Below are 22,531 nucleotides of genomic sequence, written 5' to 3'. Positions count from 1 at the left end.
TACCGTTACAGAGATACCAGACCAAGAGATAACCACACAGCTCACCGTTACGGAGATACCAGACCAAGAGATAACCATACAGCTTACCGTTACGGAGATACTATACCAAGAGATAACCATACAGCTCACCGTTACGGAGATACTATACCAAGAGATAACCACACAGCTCACCGTTACGGAGATACCAGACCAAGAGATAACCACACAGCTCACCGTTACGGAGATACCAGACCAAGAGATAACCACACAGCTCACCGTTACGGAGATAACAGACCAAGAGATTACCATACAGCTCACCGTTACGGAGATACCACACAGCTTACCGTTACAGAGATACCAGACCAAGAGATAACCACACAGCTCACCGTTACGGAGATACCAGACCAAGAGATAACCATACAGCTTACCGTTACGGAGATACTATACCAAGAGATAACCATACAGCTCACCGTTACGGAGATACTATACCAAGAGATAACCATACAGCTCACCGTTACGGAGATACTATACCAAGAGATAACCATACAGCTTACCGTTACGGAGATACTATACAAAGAGATAACCACACAGCTCACCGTTACGGAGATACCAGACCAAGAGAACCACACAGCTCACCGTTAAGGAGATACCAGACCAAGAGAACCACACTGCTCACCATACCAAGAGATAACCTCACAGCTCACCATTACGGAGATACCATACCAAGAGATAACCATACAGCTCACCATTACGGAGATCCCATAGCAAGAGATAACCACACAGCTCACCATTACGGAGAAACCATACCAAGAGATAACCACCGTTACGGAGATACCATACCAAGAGATAACCACACAGCTCACCATTACGGAGAAACCAGACCAAGAGAACCACACTGCTCACCATACCAAGAGATAACCTCACAGCTCACCATTACGGAGAAACCATACCAAGAGATAACCACCGTTACAGAGATACCATACCAAGAGATAACCAGAACTTATCATTACGGAGAAACCATACCAAGAGATAAACAGAACTTACCGTTACGGAGAAACCATACCAAGAGATAAACAGAACTTACCGTTACGGAGATACCACACCAAGAGATAACCAGAACTTAGCGTTACGGAGACACCAGACCATCTTTCTGACACCGAGCCTCACCAAATGTGGACATGGAAAATAGTTCTTGCCTTCTGATTTTTTTTTATGGTAAATGGAAAACCATATGGAAATTTGCTCTTTTTGTGAAACAATTTTTTATTTTTTTAATGGTCTTTATTTTGTCAGCTCTTTCTGTGGGATGTTTTTTCAGCTGGTTTTGTTTCATCAATGCCATCACAGCTGCAGGCTTTTTTCTGGATTTTTTTTTTTTTGCAGCAGATTTTTTTGTTGACCATTTGACGTCTTTATTTTTTTGACATTTCAAAATAAATCCCAAGAAAGAATCCCGAAGCAAAGCTGTCATACAAATCATTAAAATCCAGACGGAAAATATTTACACAAGAAGCCACCTAATATCACACAGTCAAACTCTTCAGTCATTTAGTAAAATCACCATTCTGCGATTTCTCATCGTTTTAAACATCGCACAGTGTTTCAACATGGGCTCTTTATGTCCGTTTTTATCTGAGCAAGTCAACGCCCACATTTTTTTCTAAAGTAATCTAGTATCATTTCATTTCAACCCGATAAACAAAAAATAAAACTGTTACCAATCTTCATGTTAAACTACTTTTACAAATAAAAAAAGGCGGGAAGAACAAAACACTATATTTACATAAAACTCCCACGTGACTTTGTCTAGTAATCTTCTGAATCGCCACAACAGAATGAATTAGCTGTTTAGGTTCTGACCTATTGTGAAATACGTCTAGTAGTTTAAAAAAACAAACAGCCAATCAGAAACTGCAAAGCAAAAAAAAAAAAAAAAAAAAAATTTGCGTTAACATTTTTCGTCCAATCAGGTGCCGTCTTCATCTGCGCCAGGGGCGGGGTTCGTTGTCGTCATCCTCCTCGTCGTCGTCCTGGAGCAACGCATCATCAATCAGCGACTCTTCCTGGAACTACAAAAAAAGGGACAAGATGGGGGGTGAGACAAACACTTTTATAATGAATGACAAAAAAGGTAGAAAGATCTCTGGCTATCCTAAACTCTTTGATCTGGCCAAATGTTACGCCCACAGCACGGTAGTCTCTTTACATTTGGAGTCATTCAGCAGACACTCTTATCCAGAGAGACTTACAGGAGAAATTAGGGGTAAGTGCCTTGCTCAAGGGCACAGAGATTATTCACCTAGTGTCGTCTCGGGGATTCGACCCAGCAACCTTTCGGGTTTACTGATCAAACGATCTCAACCGTTACGCTACCTGCTACCCTCGTCATCCTCACTGAGTCTGAAACGGAGTACCGTTATGCTACCTGCTACCCTCTTCATCCTCAATGAGTCTGAAACGGAGTACCGTTATGCTACCTGCTACCCTCTTCATCCTCACCGAGTCTGAAACGGAGTACCGTTATGCTACCCTCTTCATCCTCACTGAGTCTGAAACGGAGTACCGTTATGCTACCTGCTACCCTCTTCATCCTCACTGAGTCTGAAACGGAGTACCGTTATGCTACCCTCTTCATCCTCACTGAGTCTGAAACGGAGTACCGTTATGCTACCTGCTACCCTCTTCATCCTCACTGAGTCTGAAACGGAGTACCGTTATGCTACCTGCTACCCTCTTCATCCTCAATGAGTCTGAAACGGAGTACCGTTATGCTACCCTCTTCATCCTCACTGAGTCTGAAACGGAGTACCGTTATGCTACCTGCTACCCTCTTCATCCTCAATGAGTCTGAAACGGAGTACCGTTATGCTACCTGCTACCCTCTTCATCCTCACTGAGTCTGAAACGGAGTACCGTTATGCTACCTGCTACCCTCTTCATCCTCACTGAGTCTGAAACGGAATACCGTTATGCTACCTCCTACCCTCTTCATCCTCACTGAGTCTGAAACGGAGTACCGTTATGCTACCTGCTACCCTCTTCATCCTCACTGAGTCTGAAACGGAGTACCTCCACAAGCCTTCGCTGGAAAGCCAACACATTGGGCACTGTCTGATTGGTCCAGAAACGAATGGGGTTTGAGACACAGCCAGAACAACACGTTGGGTAAAGCTGTGGTTTGAAAAGTCTTTCATTTTGGCTTTGGATACTCTGATCGGTTAGAGACGATCCATAATCGACTGAGGACTTAAGTCCGGTACGACTTCTCCTGTCCCTCGTCACCACAAAAGGACCTCAACGACGGCAGTCTCAGACTGAAGAACGTAGCGTACGACAGAGCGGCGGAAGATCCTGAGGCCTCAGGCTAATAAAGAGACCAAAAAAAATACTGTACATGTTTCTCTTTTTTTGCCTCCCATCGTCTCATTTTCATCGGATTCACGTGGCCTCGGAGAAAGCCTTAGCTGTGAAGCGCTGAGCCCCACACACTCACCCCTGCAAACACCCTTTCAGAACCATTAGTAACATATTGTAGTCTATAACTGGCGAAACCACATCTCCTTCACCTCGTCATGATCTGCCTCCTGCTCATCAGGCTCCTGGGAGGTCAGGAAGACGGCAGGCTTGTGCCAGGACAGACGCAGATCACAGCTGTTCAGACGAACACCGTGCAGCGCCGCCTACGGGAGGGAGAAGGGAGAGAGGGGAACACCGGGGAAAAGGAGAAGAGGAAGGGAGAGAGGGGAAGACATATGAGAACGAGGTGGAGAATGACTGGCCAGCGTTGAGGCGCTGGGGTTCGAAACGTCCAGCGCCGGGGTTCGAAACGTCCAGCGCCGGGGTTCGAAACGTCCAGCGCCGGGGTTCGAAACGTCCAGCGCCGGGGTTCGAAACGTCCAGCGCCGGGGTTCGAAACGTCCAGCGCCGGGGTTCGAAACGTCCAGCGCCGGGGTTCGAAACGTCCAGCGCCGGGGTTCGAAACGTCCAGCGCCGGGGTTCGAAACGTCCAGCGCCGGGGTTCGAAACGTCCAGCGCCGGGGTTCGAAACGTCCAGCGCCGGGGTTCGAAACGTCCAGCGCCGGGGTTCGAAACGTCCAGCGCCGGGGTTCGAAACGTCCAGCGCCGGGGTTCGAAACGTCCAGCGCCGGGGTTCGAAACGTCCAGCGCCGGGGTTCGAAACGTCCAGCGCCGGGGTTCGAAACGTCCAGCCCTGGGGTTCAAAACGTCCAGCCCTGGGGTTCAAAACGTCCAGCCCTGGGGTTCAAAACGTCCAGCGTTCCAGCCCTGGGTTGAATGGTGTTTAACCCTTTACCTGTTCAGCCTCTGGTCGGCTCCTGTAGGTGATGACAGCCAGACAGGATGCCTCATCTATCTGGCAATCCTCCAACTCGCCAAATTGCTTGAGAAGAAAAGGGCAAACAACAAGACGGAATAAGATGAAAGATGGAGGAAGGTAAAAACACACTGGTCTCTTAGTCCCAGAGTCTGATCTGGGACGGACATCAGAGCACTGCTGACAACCATTTTGTTTTCAACAATTCAACAGTTATTTTCTATTTTCCCCAAAAACATCACATAAAGACCTCCTGTCAAAATGTAATTCATATAAACCAGACCGGGTTCACTAAAACTAGTTTAAACCAGACCGGGTTCACTAAAACTAGTTTAAACCCGACAGGGTTCATTAAAACAAGTTTAAAACCAGACAGGGTTCAATAAAACAAGTTTAAAACCAGACAGGGTTCAATAAAACAAGTTTAAAACCAGACAGGGTTCATTAAAACGAGTTTAAAACCAGACAGGGTTCAATAAAACTAGTTTAAAACCAGACAGGGTTCATTAAAACGAGTTTAAAACCAGACAGGGTTCATTAAAACTAGTTTAAACCAGACAGGGTTCATTAAAACTGGTTTAAACCAGACAGGGTTCATTAAAACTAGTTTAAACCAGACAGGGTTCATTAAAACTAGTTTAAACCAGACAGGGTTCATTAAAACTAGTTTAAACCAGACAGGGTTCATTAAAACTAGTTTAAACCAGACAGGGTTCATTAAAACTAGTTTAAAACCAGACAGGGTTCATTAAAACTAGTTTAAACCAGACAGGGTTCATTAAAACTAGTTTAAACCAGACAGGGTTCATTAAAACTAGTTTAAACCAGACAGGGTTGAATAAAACTAGTTTAAACCAGACAGGGTTGAATAAAACTAGTTTAAACCAGACAGGGTTGAATAAAACTAGTTTAAAACCAGACAGGGTTCATTAAAACTAGCTGAAGAAGCTCAACTCACAGCAAAGTGTGGCAGCAGATCCTGGAGGTCGGTCTCAGTAAAGCCAGAGATCTCCAGGGCTTTAGGTCTGTGGTCTACCGTAGAGTGGACAGGGAGACCCCTACCCCGGCCACCCCTACCCCTACCCCTGCTCCTCAGGCCCCCACGGCCTCTAGCATGGGACCCTCTGCCCCGCCCTGGAGCCAGGATCCCCCTCTTAGCTGCCTGGAGAGGAAGGGGGACAACGACAGGATGATCAATGTTATCTCAACACACGAAGCAATCTAGAAGAGACCATATATAAAGATGAAACACAGCCATGCAGCAGAAACACATCTGACAGAGTGACAGCACCCCCTGGTGGTTGAACAGAGACACAACAGACAGTATATAAAATGGGTGAAGAAATCAGAAATAGATGAATCAATCAGACAGACAACTACAGTTATAGAGGTAGGCCTCAAATCTGACCTTCAGTTGAAGCCTTCAACTCACTATAACTGTCTATCTGATCTCCAGCTGAACGGTTCCTCTAACTGTAGTTGTGTCTGAACGGTACCTCTAACTGTAGTTGTATCTGAACGGTTCCTCTAACTGTAGTTGTATCTGAACGGTTCCTCTAACTGTAGTTGTATCTGAACGGTACCTCTAACTGTAGTTGTATCTGAACGGTACCTCTAACTGTAGTTGTATCTGAACGGTACCTCTAACTGTAGTTGTATCTGAACGGTTCCTCTAACTGTAGTTGTGTCTGAACGGTTCCTCTAACTGTAGTTGTATCTGAACGGTTCCTCTAACTGTAGTTGTATCTGATCTCCAGCTGAACGGTTCCTCTAACTGTAGTTGTGTCTGAACGGTTCCTCTAACTGTAGTTGTATCTGAACGGTACCTCTAACTGTAGTTGTATCTGAACGGTTCCTCTAACTGTAGTTGTATCTGAACGGTTCCTCTAACTGTAGTTGTATCTGAACGGTACCTCTAACTGTAGTTGTATCTGAACGGTACCTCTAACTGTAGTTGTATCTGAACGGTTCCTCTAACTGTAGTTGTATCTGAACGGTTCCTCTAACTGTAGTTGTATCTGAACGGTTCCTCTAACTGTAGTTGTATCTGAACGGTACCTCTAACTGTAGTTGTATCTGAACGGTTCCTCTAACTGTAGTTGTTTGTATCTGATCTCCAGCTGAACGGTTCCTCTAACTGTAGTTGTATCTGAACGGTTCCTCTAACTGTAGTTGTATCTGATCTCCAGCTGAACGGTACCTCTAACTGTAGTTGTATCTGAACGGTTCCTCTAACTGTAGTTGTGTCTGAACGGTTCCTCTAACTGTAGTTGTATCTGAACGGTACCTCTAACTGTAGTTGTATCTGAACGGTTCCTCTAACTGTAGTTGTATCTGAACGGTACCTCTAACTGTAGTTGTATCTGAACGGTTCCTCTAACTGTAGTTGTATCTGAACGGTACCTCTAACTGTAGTTGTTTGTATCTGATCTCCAGCTGAACGGTTCCTCTAACTGTAGTTGTGTCTGAACGGTTCCTCTAACTGTAGTTGTATCTGAACGGTACCTCTAACTGTAGTTGTATCTGAACGGTTCCTCTAACTGTAGTTGTATCTGAACGGTTCCTCTAACTGTAGTTGTATCTGAACGGTTCCTCTAACTGTAGTTGTATCTGAACGGTACCTCTAACTGTAGTTGTATCTGAACGGTTCCTCTAACTGTAGTTGTATCTGATCTCCAGCTGAACGGTTCCTCTAACTGTAGTTGTATCTGAACGGTTCCTCTAACTGTAGTTGTATCTGAACGGTTCCTCTAACTGTAGTTGTATCTGAACGGTTCCTCTAACTGTAGTTGTATCTGAACGGTACCTCTAACTGTAGTTGTATCTGAACGGTTCCTCTAACTGTAGTTGTGTCTGAACGGTTCCTCTAACTGTAGTTGTATCTGAACGGTACCTCTAACTGTAGTTGTATCTGAACGGTACCTCTAACTGTAGTTGTATCTGAACGGTTCCTCTAACTGTAGTTGTATCTGAACGGTACCTCTAACTGTAGTTGTATCTGAACGGTACCTCTAACTGTAGTTGTATCTGAACGGTTCCTCTAACTGTAGTTGTATCTGAACGGTTCCTCTAACTGTAGTTGTATCTGAACGGTACCTCTAACTGTAGTTGTATCTGAACGGTTCCTCTAACTGTAGTTGTTTGTATCTGATCTCCAGCTGAACGGTTCCTCTAACTGTAGTTGTATCTGAACGGTTCCTCTAACTGTAGTTGTATCTGATCTCCAGCTGAACGGTACCTCTAACTGTAGTTGTATCTGAACGGTTCCTCTAACTGTAGTTGTGTCTGAACGGTTCCTCTAACTGTAGTTGTATCTGAACGGTACCTCTAACTGTAGTTGTATCTGAACGGTTCCTCTAACTGTAGTTGTATCTGAACGGTACCTCTAACTGTAGTTGTATCTGAACGGTTCCTCTAACTGTAGTTGTATCTGAACGGTACCTCTAACTGTAGTTGTTTGTATCTGATCTCCAGCTGAACGGTTCCTCTAACTGTAGTTGTGTCTGAACGGTTCCTCTAACTGTAGTTGTATCTGAACGGTACCTCTAACTGTAGTTATATCTGAACGGTTCCTCTAACTGTAGTTGTATCTGAACGGTTCCTCTAACTGTAGTTGTATCTGAACGGTTCCTCTAACTGTAGTTGTATCTGAACGGTACCTCTAACTGTAGTTGTATCTGAACGGTTCCTCTAACTGTAGTTGTATCTGATCTCCAGCTGAACGGTTCCTCTAACTGTAGTTGTATCTGAACGGTTCCTCTAACTGTAGTTGTATCTGAACGGTTCCTCTAACTGTAGTTGTATCTGAACGGTTCCTCTAACTGTAGTTGTATCTGAACGGTACCTCTAACTGTAGTTGTATCTGAACGGTTCCTCTAACTGTAGTTGTGTCTGAACGGTTCCTCTAACTGTAGTTGTATCTGAACGGTACCTCTAACTGTAGTTGTATCTGAACGGTACCTCTAACTGTAGTTGTATCTGAACGGTTCCTCTAACTGTAGTTGTATCTGAACGGTACCTCTAACTGTAGTTGTATCTGAACGGTACCTCTAACTGTAGTTGTATCTGAACGGTACCTCTAACTGTAGTTGTATCTGAACGGTTCCTCTTACTGTAGTTGTATCTGATCTCCATCTGAACGGTTCCTCTAACTGTAGTTGTATCTGAACGGTTCCTCTAACTGTAGTTGTATCTGATCTCCATCTGAACGGTTCCTCTAACTGTAGTTGTATCTGAACGGTACCTCTAACTGTAGTTGTATCTGAACGGTACCTCTAACTGTAGTTGTATCTGATCTCCATCTGAACGGTTCCTCTAACTGTAGTTGTGTCTGAACGGTTCCTCTAACTGTAGTTGTATCTGAACGGTTCCTCTAACTGTAGTTGTATCTGAACGGTTCCTCTAACTGTAGTTGTATCTGAACGGTACCTCTAACTGTAGTTGTATCTGAACGGTTCCTCTAACTGTAGTTGTTTGTATCTGATCTCCAGCTGAACGGTTCCTCTAACTGTAGTTGTATCTGAACGGTTCCTCTAACTGTAGTTGTATCTGATCTCCAGCTGAACGGTACCTCTAACTGTAGTTGTATCTGAACGGTTCCTCTAACTGTAGTTGTGTCTGAACGGTTCCTCTAACTGTAGTTGTATCTGAACGGTACCTCTAACTGTAGTTGTATCTGAACGGTTCCTCTAACTGTAGTTGTATCTGAACGGTACCTCTAACTGTAGTTGTATCTGAACGGTTCCTCTAACTGTAGTTGTATCTGAACGGTACCTCTAACTGTAGTTGTTTGTATCTGATCTCCAGCTGAACGGTTCCTCTAACTGTAGTTGTGTCTGAACGGTTCCTCTAACTGTAGTTGTATCTGAACGGTACCTCTAACTGTAGTTGTATCTGAACGGTTCCTCTAACTGTAGTTGTATCTGAACGGTTCCTCTAACTGTAGTTGTATCTGAACGGTTCCTCTAACTGTAGTTGTATCTGAACGGTACCTCTAACTGTAGTTGTATCTGAACGGTTCCTCTAACTGTAGTTGTATCTGATCTCCAGCTGAACGGTTCCTCTAACTGTAGTTGTATCTGAACGGTTCCTCTAACTGTAGTTGTATCTGAACGGTTCCTCTAACTGTAGTTGTATCTGAACGGTTCCTCTAACTGTAGTTGTATCTGAACGGTACCTCTAACTGTAGTTGTATCTGAACGGTTCCTCTAACTGTAGTTGTGTCTGAACGGTTCCTCTAACTGTAGTTGTATCTGAACGGTACCTCTAACTGTAGTTGTATCTGAACGGTACCTCTAACTGTAGTTGTATCTGAACGGTTCCTCTAACTGTAGTTGTATCTGAACGGTACCTCTAACTGTAGTTGTATCTGAACGGTACCTCTAACTGTAGTTGTATCTGAACGGTTCCTCTAACTGTAGTTGTATCTGAACGGTTCCTCTAACTGTAGTTGTATCTGAACGGTACCTCTAACTGTAGTTGTATCTGAACGGTTCCTCTAACTGTAGTTGTTTGTATCTGATCTCCAGCTGAACGGTTCCTCTAACTGTAGTTGTATCTGAACGGTTCCTCTAACTGTAGTTGTATCTGATCTCCAGCTGAACGGTACCTCTAACTGTAGTTGTATCTGAACGGTTCCTCTAACTGTAGTTGTGTCTGAACGGTTCCTCTAACTGTAGTTGTATCTGAACGGTACCTCTAACTGTAGTTGTATCTGAACGGTTCCTCTAACTGTAGTTGTATCTGAACGGTACCTCTAACTGTAGTTGTATCTGAACGGTTCCTCTAACTGTAGTTGTATCTGAACGGTACCTCTAACTGTAGTTGTTTGTATCTGATCTCCAGCTGAACGGTTCCTCTAACTGTAGTTGTGTCTGAACGGTTCCTCTAACTGTAGTTGTATCTGAACGGTACCTCTAACTGTAGTTGTATCTGAACGGTTCCTCTAACTGTAGTTGTATCTGAACGGTTCCTCTAACTGTAGTTGTATCTGAACGGTACCTCTAACTGTAGTTGTATCTGAACGGTACCTCTAACTGTAGTTGTATCTGAACGGTTCCTCTTACTGTAGTTGTATCTGATCTCCATCTGAACGGTTCCTCTAACTGTAGTTGTATCTGAACGGTTCCTCTAACTGTAGTTGTATCTGATCTCCATCTGAACGGTTCCTCTAACTGTAGTTGTATCTGAACGGTACCTCTAACTGTAGTTGTATCTGAACGGTACCTCTAACTGTAGTTGTATCTGATCTCCATCTGAACGGTTCCTCTAACTGTAGTTGTGTCTGAACGGTACCTCTAACTGTAGTTGTATCTGAACGGTTCCTCTAACTGTAGTTGTATCTGATCTCCAGCTGAACGGTACCTCTAACTGTAGTTGTGTCTGAACGGTTCCTCTAACTGTAGTTGTATCTGAACGGTACCTCTAACTGTAGTTGTATCTGAACGGTACCTCTAACTGTAGTTGTATCTGAACGGTTCCTCTAACTGTAGTTGTAGCTGAACGGTTCCTCTAACTGTAGTTGTAGCTGAACGGTACCTCTAACTGTAGTTGTATCTGATCTCCATCTGAACGGTTCCTCTAACTGTAGTTGTATCTGAACGGTTCCTCTAACTGTAGTTGTATCTGAACGGTTCCTCTAACTGTAGTTGTATCTGAACGGTTCCTCTAACTGTAGTTGTATCTGAACGGTTCCTCTAACTGTAGTTGTATCTGAACGGTTCCTCTAACTGTAGTTGTATCTGATCTCCATCTGAACGGTTCCTCTAACTGTAGTTGTATCTGAACGGTTCCTCTAACTGTAGTTGTATCTGAACGGTTCCTCTAACTGTAGTTGTATCTGAACGGTTCCTCTAACTGTAGTTGTATCTGAACGGTTCCTCTAACTGTAGTTGTATCTGAACGGTACCTCTAACTGTAGTTGTATCTGAACGGTTCCTCTAACTGTAGTTGTGTCTGAACGGTTCCTCTAACTGTAGTTGTATCTGAACGGTACCTCTAACTGTAGTTGTATCTGAACGGTACCTCTAACTGTAGTTGTATCTGAACGGTTCCTCTAACTGTAGTTGTATCTGAACGGTACCTCTAACTGTAGTTGTATCTGAACGGTACCTCTAACTGTAGTTGTATCTGAACGGTTCCTCTAACTGTAGTTGTATCTGAACGGTTCCTCTAACTGTAGTTGTATCTGAACGGTTCCTCTAACTGTAGTTGTTTGTATCTGATCTCCAGCTGAACGGTTCCTCTAACTGTAGTTGTATCTGAACGGTTCCTCTAACTGTAGTTGTATCTGATCTCCAGCTGAACGGTACCTCTAACTGTAGTTGTATCTGAACGGTTCCTCTAACTGTAGTTGTGTCTGAACGGTTCCTCTAACTGTAGTTGTATCTGAACGGTACCTCTAACTGTAGTTGTATCTGAACGGTTCCTCTAACTGTAGTTGTATCTGAACGGTACCTCTAACTGTAGTTGTATCTGAACGGTTCCTCTAACTGTAGTTGTATCTGAACGGTACCTCTAACTGTAGTTGTTTGTATCTGATCTCCAGCTGAACGGTTCCTCTAACTGTAGTTGTATCTGAACGGTACCTCTAACTGTAGTTGTATCTGAACGGTTCCTCTAACTGTAGTTGTATCTGAACGGTTCCTCTAACTGTAGTTGTATCTGAACGGTTCCTCTAACTGTAGTTGTATCTGAACGGTACCTCTAACTGTAGTTGTATCTGAACGGTTCCTCTAACTGTAGTTGTATCTGATCTCCAGCTGAACGGTTCCTCTAACTGTAGTTGTATCTGAACGGTTCCTCTAACTGTAGTTGTATCTGAACGGTTCCTCTAACTGTAGTTGTATCTGAACGGTTCCTCTAACTGTAGTTGTATCTGAACGGTACCTCTAACTGTAGTTGTATCTGAACGGTTCCTCTAACTGTAGTTGTGTCTGAACGGTTCCTCTAACTGTAGTTGTATCTGAACGGTACCTCTAACTGTAGTTGTATCTGAACGGTACCTCTAACTGTAGTTGTATCTGAACGGTTCCTCTAACTGTAGTTGTATCTGAACGGTACCTCTAACTGTAGTTGTATCTGAACGGTACCTCTAACTGTAGTTGTATCTGAACGGTACCTCTAACTGTAGTTGTATCTGAACGGTTCCTCTTACTGTAGTTGTATCTGATCTCCATCTGAACGGTTCCTCTAACTGTAGTTGTATCTGAACGGTTCCTCTAACTGTAGTTGTATCTGATCTCCATCTGAACGGTTCCTCTAACTGTAGTTGTATCTGAACGGTACCTCTAACTGTAGTTGTATCTGAACGGTACCTCTAACTGTAGTTGTATCTGATCTCCATCTGAACGGTTCCTCTAACTGTAGTTGTGTCTGAACGGTTCCTCTAACTGTAGTTGTATCTGAACGGTTCCTCTAACTGTAGTTGTATCTGAACGGTTCCTCTAACTGTAGTTGTATCTGAACGGTACCTCTAACTGTAGTTGTATCTGAACGGTTCCTCTAACTGTAGTTGTTTGTATCTGATCTCCAGCTGAACGGTTCCTCTAACTGTAGTTGTATCTGAACGGTTCCTCTAACTGTAGTTGTATCTGATCTCCAGCTGAACGGTACCTCTAACTGTAGTTGTATCTGAACGGTTCCTCTAACTGTAGTTGTGTCTGAACGGTTCCTCTAACTGTAGTTGTATCTGAACGGTACCTCTAACTGTAGTTGTATCTGAACGGTTCCTCTAACTGTAGTTGTATCTGAACGGTACCTCTAACTGTAGTTGTATCTGAACGGTTCCTCTAACTGTAGTTGTATCTGAACGGTACCTCTAACTGTAGTTGTTTGTATCTGATCTCCAGCTGAACGGTTCCTCTAACTGTAGTTGTGTCTGAACGGTTCCTCTAACTGTAGTTGTATCTGAACGGTACCTCTAACTGTAGTTGTATCTGAACGGTTCCTCTAACTGTAGTTGTATCTGAACGGTTCCTCTAACTGTAGTTGTATCTGAACGGTTCCTCTAACTGTAGTTGTATCTGAACGGTACCTCTAACTGTAGTTGTATCTGAACGGTTCCTCTAACTGTAGTTGTATCTGATCTCCAGCTGAACGGTTCCTCTAACTGTAGTTGTATCTGAACGGTTCCTCTAACTGTAGTTGTATCTGAACGGTTCCTCTAACTGTAGTTGTATCTGAACGGTTCCTCTAACTGTAGTTGTATCTGAACGGTACCTCTAACTGTAGTTGTATCTGAACGGTTCCTCTAACTGTAGTTGTGTCTGAACGGTTCCTCTAACTGTAGTTGTATCTGAACGGTACCTCTAACTGTAGTTGTATCTGAACGGTACCTCTAACTGTAGTTGTATCTGAACGGTTCCTCTAACTGTAGTTGTATCTGAACGGTACCTCTAACTGTAGTTGTATCTGAACGGTACCTCTAACTGTAGTTGTATCTGAACGGTTCCTCTAACTGTAGTTGTATCTGAACGGTTCCTCTAACTGTAGTTGTATCTGAACGGTACCTCTAACTGTAGTTGTATCTGAACGGTTCCTCTAACTGTAGTTGTTTGTATCTGATCTCCAGCTGAACGGTTCCTCTAACTGTAGTTGTATCTGAACGGTTCCTCTAACTGTAGTTGTATCTGATCTCCAGCTGAACGGTACCTCTAACTGTAGTTGTATCTGAACGGTTCCTCTAACTGTAGTTGTGTCTGAACGGTTCCTCTAACTGTAGTTGTATCTGAACGGTACCTCTAACTGTAGTTGTATCTGAACGGTTCCTCTAACTGTAGTTGTATCTGAACGGTACCTCTAACTGTAGTTGTATCTGAACGGTTCCTCTAACTGTAGTTGTATCTGAACGGTACCTCTAACTGTAGTTGTTTGTATCTGATCTCCAGCTGAACGGTTCCTCTAACTGTAGTTGTGTCTGAACGGTTCCTCTAACTGTAGTTGTATCTGAACGGTACCTCTAACTGTAGTTGTATCTGAACGGTTCCTCTAACTGTAGTTGTATCTGAACGGTTCCTCTAACTGTAGTTGTATCTGAACGGTTCCTCTAACTGTAGTTGTATCTGAACGGTACCTCTAACTGTAGTTGTATCTGAACGGTTCCTCTAACTGTAGTTGTATCTGATCTCCAGCTGAACGGTTCCTCTAACTGTAGTTGTATCTGAACGGTTCCTCTAACTGTAGTTGTATCTGAACGGTTCCTCTAACTGTAGTTGTATCTGAACGGTTCCTCTAACTGTAGTTGTATCTGAACGGTACCTCTAACTGTAGTTGTATCTGAACGGTTCCTCTAACTGTAGTTGTGTCTGAACGGTTCCTCTAACTGTAGTTGTATCTGAACGGTACCTCTAACTGTAGTTGTATCTGAACGGTACCTCTAACTGTAGTTGTATCTGAACGGTTCCTCTAACTGTAGTTGTATCTGAACGGTACCTCTAACTGTAGTTGTATCTGAACGGTACCTCTAACTGTAGTTGTATCTGAACGGTACCTCTAACTGTAGTTGTATCTGAACGGTTCCTCTTACTGTAGTTGTATCTGATCTCCATCTGAACGGTTCCTCTAACTGTAGTTGTATCTGATCTCCAGCTGAACGGTTCCTCTAACTGTAGTTGTATCTGAACGGTTCCTCTAACTGTAGTTGTATCTGATCTCCATCTGAACGGTTCCTCTAACTGTAGTTGTATCTGAACGGTACCTCTAACTGTAGTTGTATCTGAACGGTACCTCTAACTGTAGTTGTATCTGATCTCCATCTGAACGGTTCCTCTAACTGTAGTTGTGTCTGAACGGTACCTCTAACTGTAGTTGTATCTGAACGGTTCCTCTAACTGTAGTTGTATCTGATCTCCAGCTGAACGGTACCTCTAACTGTAGTTGTGTCTGAACGGTTCCTCTAACTGTAGTTGTATCTGAACGGTACCTCTAACTGTAGTTGTATCTGAACGGTACCTCTAACTGTAGTTGTATCTGAACGGTTCCTCTAACTGTAGTTGTAGCTGAACGGTTCCTCTAACTGTAGTTGTAGCTGAACGGTACCTCTAACTGTAGTTGTATCTGATCTCCATCTGAACGGTTCCTCTAACTGTAGTTGTATCTGAACGGTTCCTCTAACTGTAGTTGTATCTGAACGGTTCCTCTAACTGTAGTTGTATCTGAACGGTTCCTCTAACTGTAGTTGTATCTGAACGGTTCCTCTAACTGTAGTTGTATCTGAACGGTTCCTCTAACTGTAGTTGTATCTGATCTCCATCTGAACGGTTCCTCTAACTGTAGTTGTATCTGAACGGTTCCTCTAACTGTAGTTGTATCTGATCTCCATCTGAACGGTACCTCTAACTGTAGTTGTATCTGAACGGTTCCTCTAACTGTAGTTGTATCTGATCTCCAGCTGAACGGTTCCTCTAACTGTAGTTGTATCTGAACGGTACCTCTAACTGTAGTTGTGTCTGAACGGTTCCTCTAACTGTAGTTGTATCTGAACGGTTCCTCTAACTGTAGTTGTATCTGAACGGTTCCTCTAACTGTAGTTGTATCTGATCTCCATCTGAACGGTACCTCTAACTGTAGTTGTATCTGAACGGTTCCTCTAACTGTAGTTGTATCTGAACGGTACCTCTAACTGTAGTTGTATCTGAACGGTTCCTCTAACTGTAGTTGTATCTGAACGGTACCTCTAACTGTAGTTGTATCTGAACGGTTCCTCTAACTGTAGTTGTATCTGAACGGTACCTCTAACTGTAGTTGTATCTGAACGGTACCTCTAACTGTAGTTGTGTCTGATCTCCATCTGAACGGTTCCTCTAACTGTAGTTGTATCTGAACGGTTCCTCTAACTGTAGTTGTATCTGAACGGTACCTCTAACTGTAGTTGTATCTGAACGGTACCTCTAACTGTAGTTGTATCTGAACGGTTCCTCTAACTGTAGTTGTATCTGAACGGTACCTCTAACTGTAGTTGTATCTGAACGGTTCCTCTAACTGTAGTTGTATCTGAACGGTTCCTCTAACTGTAGTTGTATCTGAACGGTACCTCTAACTGTAGTTGTATCTGAACGGTACCTCTAACTGTAGTTGTATCTGAACGGTACCTCTAACTGTAGTTGTATCTGAACGGTTCCTCTAACTGTAGTTGTATCTGAACGGTTCCTCTAACTGTAGTTGTATCTGAACGGTACCTCTAACTGTAGTTGTATCTGAACGGTTCCTCTAACTGTAGTTGTATCTGAACGGTTCCTCTAACTGTAGTTGTATCTGAACGGTTCCTCTAACTGTAGTTGTATCTGAACGGTTCCTCTAACTGTAGTTGTATCTGAACGGTACCTCTAACTGTAGTTGTATCTGAACGGTTCCTCTAACTGTAGTTGTATCTGAACGGTACCTCTAACTGTAGTTGTATCTGAACGGTTCCTCTAACTGTAGTTGTATCTGAACGGTACCTCTAACTGTAGTTGTATCTGATCTCCAGCTGAACGGTTCCTCTAACTGTAGTTGTATCTGATCTCCAGCTGAACGGTTCCTCTAACTGTAGTTGTATCTGATCTCCAGCTGAACGGTTCCTCTAACTGTAGTTGTATCTGATCTCCAGCTGAACGGTTCCTCTAACTGTAGTTGTATCTGATCTCCAGCTGAACGGTTCCTCTAACTGTAGTTGTATCTGAACGGTTCCTCTAACTGTAGTTGTGTCTGAACGGTACCTCTAACTATAGTTGTATCTGATCTCCATCTGAACGGTACCTCTAACTGTAGTTGTATCTGAACGGTTCCTCTAACTGTAGTTGTATCTGACCTCCATCTGAACGGTACCTCTAACTGTAGTTGTATCTGAACGGTTCCTCTAACTGTAGTTGTGTCTGAACGGTACCTCTAACTATAGTTGTATCTGATCTCCATCTGAACGGTTCCTCTAACTGTAGTTGTATCTGAACGGTACCTCTAACTGTAGTTGTATCTGAACGGTTCCTCTAACTGTAGTTGTATCTGAACGGTACCTCTAACTGTAGTTGTATCTGAACGGTTCCTCTAACTGTAGTTGTGTCTGAACGGTTCCTCTAACTGTAGTTGTATCTGAACGGTACCTCTAACTGTAGTTGTATCTGAACGGTTCCTCTAACTGTAGTTGTATCTGATCTCCATCTGAACGGTTCCTCTAACTGTAGTTGTGTCTGATCTCCAGCTGAACGGTTCCTCTAACTGTAGTTGTATCTGATCTCCAGCTGAACGGTACCTCTAACTGTAGTTGTATCTGAACGGTTCCTCTAACTGTAGTTGTATCTGAACGGTTCCTCTAACTGTAGTTGTATCTGAACGGTACCTCTAACTGTAGTTGTATCTGAACGGTACCTCTAACTGTAGTTGTATCTGAACGGTTCCTCTAACTGTAGTTGTATCTGAACGGTACCTCTAACTGTAGTTGTATCTGAACGGTACCTCTAACTGTAGTTGTATCTGAACGGTACCTCTAACTGTAGTTGTATCTGAACGGTACCTCTAACTGTAGTTGTATCTGAACGGTTCCTCTAACTGAAGTTGTATCTGATCTCCAGCTGAACGGTACCTCTAACTGTAGTTGTATCTGAACGGTTCCTCTAACTGTAGTTGTATCTGATCTCCAGCTGAACGGTTCCTCTAACTGTAGTTGTATCTGAACGGTACCTCTAACTGTAGTTGTATCTGAACGGTACCTCTAACTGTAGTTGTATCTGAACGGTTCCTCTAACTGTAGTTGTATCTGATCTCCAGCTGAACGGTACCTCTAACTGTAGTTGTATCTGAACGGTTCCTCTAACTGTAGTTGTATCTGATCTCCAGCTGAACGGTACCTCTAACTGTAGTTGTATCTGAACGGTTCCTCTAACTGTAGTTGTATCTGATGTCCATCTGAACGGTTCCTCTAACTGTAGTTGTATCTGATCTCCATCTGAACGGTTCCTCTAACTGTAGTTGTATCTGAACGGTTCCTCTAACTGTAGTTGTATCTGATCTCCATCTGAACGGTACCTCTAACTGTAGTTGTATCTGAACGGTTCCTCTAACTGTAGTTGTATCTGATCTCCAGCTGAACGGTTCCTCTAACTGTAGTTGTATCTGAACGGTACCTCTAACTGTAGTTGTGTCTGAACGGTTCCTCTAACTGTAGTTGTATCTGAACGGTTCCTCTAACTGTAGTTGTATCTGAACGGTTCCTCTAACTGTAGTTGTATCTGATCTCCATCTGAACGGTACCTCTAACTGTAGTTGTATCTGAACGGTTCCTCTAACTGTAGTTGTATCTGAACGGTACCTCTAACTGTAGTTGTATCTGAACGGTTCCTCTAACTGTAGTTGTATCTGAACGGTACCTCTAACTGTAGTTGTAGCTGAACGGTTCCTCTAACTGTAGTTGTATCTGAACGGTTCCTCTAACTGTAGTTGTATCTGAACGGTACCTCTAACTGTAGTTGTATCTGAACGGTACCTCTAACTGTAGTTGTGTCTGATCTCCATCTGAACGGTTCCTCTAACTGTAGTTGTATCTGAACGGTTCCTCTAACTGTAGTTGTATCTGAACGGTACCTCTAACTGTAGTTGTATCTGAACGGTTCCTCTTACTGTAGTTGTATCTGATCTCCATCTGAACGGTTCCTCTAACTGTAGTTGTATCTGAACGGTTCCTCTAACTGTAGTTGTATCTGATCTCCATCTGAACGGTTCCTCTAACTGTAGTTGTATCTGAACGGTACCTCTAACTGTAGTTGTATCTGAACGGTACCTCTAACTGTAGTTGTATCTGATCTCCATCTGAACGGTTCCTCTAACTGTAGTTGTGTCTGAACGGTTCCTCTAACTGTAGTTGTATCTGAACGGTTCCTCTAACTGTAGTTGTATCTGAACGGTTCCTCTAACTGTAGTTGTATCTGAACGGTACCTCTAACTGTAGTTGTATCTGAACGGTTCCTCTAACTGTAGTTGTTTGTATCTGATCTCCAGCTGAACGGTTCCTCTAACTGTAGTTGTATCTGAACGGTTCCTCTAACTGTAGTTGTATCTGATCTCCAGCTGAACGGTACCTCTAACTGTAGTTGTATCTGAACGGTTCCTCTAACTGTAGTTGTGTCTGAACGGTTCCTCTAACTGTAGTTGTATCTGAACGGTACCTCTAACTGTAGTTGTATCTGAACGGTTCCTCTAACTGTAGTTGTATCTGAACGGTACCTCTAACTGTAGTTGTATCTGAACGGTTCCTCTAACTGTAGTTGTATCTGAACGGTACCTCTAACTGTAGTTGTTTGTATCTGATCTCCAGCTGAACGGTTCCTCTAACTGTAGTTGTGTCTGAACGGTTCCTCTAACTGTAGTTGTATCTGAACGGTACCTCTAACTGTAGTTGTATCTGAACGGTTCCTCTAACTGTAGTTGTATCTGAACGGTTCCTCTAACTGTAGTTGTATCTGAACGGTTCCTCTAACTGTAGTTGTATCTGAACGGTACCTCTAACTGTAGTTGTATCTGAACGGTTCCTCTAACTGTAGTTGTATCTGATCTCCAGCTGAACGGTTCCTCTAACTGTAGTTGTATCTGAACGGTTCCTCTAACTGTAGTTGTATCTGAACGGTTCCTCTAACTGTAGTTGTATCTGAACGGTTCCTCTAACTGTAGTTGTATCTGAACGGTACCTCTAACTGTAGTTGTATCTGAACGGTTCCTCTAACTGTAGTTGTGTCTGAACGGTTCCTCTAACTGTAGTTGTATCTGAACGGTACCTCTAACTGTAGTTGTATCTGAACGGTACCTCTAACTGTAGTTGTATCTGAACGGTTCCTCTAACTGTAGTTGTATCTGAACGGTACCTCTAACTGTAGTTGTATCTGAACGGTACCTCTAACTGTAGTTGTATCTGAACGGTTCCTCTAACTGTAGTTGTATCTGAACGGTTCCTCTAACTGTAGTTGTATCTGAACGGTACCTCTAACTGTAGTTGTATCTGAACGGTTCCTCTAACTGTAGTTGTTTGTATCTGATCTCCAGCTGAACGGTTCCTCTAACTGTAGTTGTATCTGAACGGTTCCTCTAACTGTAGTTGTATCTGATCTCCAGCTGAACGGTACCTCTAACTGTAGTTGTATCTGAACGGTTCCTCTAACTGTAGTTGTGTCTGAACGGTTCCTCTAACTGTAGTTGTATCTGAACGGTACCTCTAACTGTAGTTGTATCTGAACGGTTCCTCTAACTGTAGTTGTATCTGAACGGTACCTCTAACTGTAGTTGTATCTGAACGGTTCCTCTAACTGTAGTTGTATCTGAACGGTACCTCTAACTGTAGTTGTTTGTATCTGATCTCCAGCTGAACGGTTCCTCTAACTGTAGTTGTGTCTGAACGGTTCCTCTAACTGTAGTTGTATCTGAACGGTACCTCTAACTGTAGTTGTATCTGAACGGTTCCTCTAACTGTAGTTGTATCTGAACGGTTCCTCTAACTGTAGTTGTATCTGAACGGTTCCTCTAACTGTAGTTGTATCTGAACGGTACCTCTAACTGTAGTTGTATCTGAACGGTTCCTCTAACTGTAGTTGTATCTGATCTCCAGCTGAACGGTTCCTCTAACTGTAGTTGTATCTGAACGGTTCCTCTAACTGTAGTTGTATCTGAACGGTTCCTCTAACTGTAGTTGTATCTGAACGGTTCCTCTAACTGTAGTTGTATCTGAACGGTACCTCTAACTGTAGTTGTGTCTGAACGGTTCCTCTAACTGTAGTTGTGTCTGAACGGTTCCTCTAACTGTAGTTGTGTCTGAACGGTTCCTCTAACTGTAGTTGTATCTGAACGGTACCTCTAACTGTAGTTGTATCTGAACGGTACCTCTAACTGTAGTTGTATCTGAACGGTTCCTCTAACTGTAGTTGTATCTGAACGGTACCTCTAACTGTAGTTGTATCTGAACGGTACCTCTAACTGTAGTTGTATCTGAACGGTACCTCTAACTGTAGTTGTATCTGAACGGTTCCTCTTACTGTAGTTGTATCTGATCTCCATCTGAACGGTTCCTCTAACTGTAGTTGTATCTGAACGGTTCCTCTAACTGTAGTTGTATCTGATCTCCATCTGAACGGTTCCTCTAACTGTAGTTGTATCTGAACGGTACCTCTAACTGTAGTTGTATCTGAACGGTACCTCTAACTGTAGTTGTATCTGATCTCCATCTGAACGGTTCCTCTAACTGTAGTTGTGTCTGAACGGTACCTCTAACTGTAGTTGTATCTGAACGGTTCCTCTAACTGTAGTTGTATCTGATCTCCAGCTGAACGGTACCTCTAACTGTAGTTGTGTCTGAACGGTTCCTCTAACTGTAGTTGTATCTGAACGGTACCTCTAACTGTAGTTGTATCTGAACGGTACCTCTAACTGTAGTTGTATCTGAACGGTTCCTCTAACTGTAGTTGTAGCTGAACGGTTCCTCTAACTGTAGTTGTAGCTGAACGGTACCTCTAACTGTAGTTGTATCTGATCTCCATCTGAACGGTTCCTCTAACTGTAGTTGTATCTGAACGGTTCCTCTAACTGTAGTTGTATCTGAACGGTTCCTCTAACTGTAGTTGTATCTGAACGGTTCCTCTAACTGTAGTTGTATCTGAACGGTTCCTCTAACTGTAGTTGTATCTGAACGGTTCCTCTAACTGTAGTTGTATCTGATCTCCATCTGAACGGTTCCTCTAACTGTAGTTGTATCTGAACGGTACCTCTAACTGTAGTTGTATCTGAACGGTACCTCTAACTGTAGTTGTATCTGAACGGTTCCTCTAACTGTAGTTGTATCTGAACGGTACCTCTAACTGTAGTTGTATCTGAACGGTACCTCTAACTGTAGTTGTATCTGAACGGTACCTCTAACTGTAGTTGTATCTGAACGGTACCTCTAACTGTAGTTGTATCTGAACGGTTCCTCTAACTGTAGTTGTATCTGATCTCCAGCTGAACGGTACCTCTAACTGTAGTTGTATCTGAACGGTTCCTCTAACTGTAGTTGTATCTGATCTCCAGCTGAACGGTTCCTCTAACTGTAGTTGTATCTGAACGGTACCTCTAACTGTAGTTGTATCTGAACGGTACCTCTAACTGTAGTTGTATCTGAACGGTTCCTCTAACTGTAGTTGTATCTGAACGGTTCCTCTAACTGTAGTTGTATCTGAACGGTACCTCTAACTGTAGTTGTATCTGAACGGTTCCTCTAACTGTAGTTGTATC

The 22,531-nt window shown here is 43.2% G+C and overlaps 1 protein-coding gene across 2 annotated transcripts in view; it reads right to left on the bottom strand.

The window, feature by feature from the left end:
• Positions 1–808: 808 nt before the first annotated feature.
• Positions 809–22,531, bottom strand: part of LOC129842135 (RNA-binding protein 26-like) — a 78,722-nt gene continuing 56,999 nt past the window's right edge. The window contains exons 18-22 of one of the 2 annotated variants that reach the window (XR_008757469.1): positions 5,271–5,474; positions 4,292–4,378; positions 3,546–3,659; positions 941–2,048; positions 809–898 (exon numbers count right to left, since the gene is read on the bottom strand). Coding sequence is in view for 1 of the 2 variants with exons in the window: in XM_055910542.1 (XP_055766517.1) it covers positions 1,959–2,048; positions 3,546–3,659; positions 4,292–4,378; positions 5,271–5,474 (495 nt within the window). In the remaining variant the exon portion in view is untranslated. Of the gene's footprint in view, positions 899–940; positions 2,049–3,545; positions 3,660–4,291; positions 4,379–5,270; positions 5,475–22,531 lie in introns of those variants that run through there. The other variant, XM_055910542.1, reaches the window with a different exon arrangement.

Source organism: Salvelinus fontinalis, unplaced genomic scaffold, assembly GCF_029448725.1.
Source record: "Salvelinus fontinalis isolate EN_2023a unplaced genomic scaffold, ASM2944872v1 scaffold_0017, whole genome shotgun sequence".
Classification (NCBI taxonomy): domain Eukaryota; kingdom Metazoa; phylum Chordata; class Actinopteri; order Salmoniformes; family Salmonidae; genus Salvelinus; species Salvelinus fontinalis.
The sequence above is the reverse complement of the archived record's forward strand: the minus strand, read 5'-3'. Positions and strand labels throughout refer to the sequence as shown.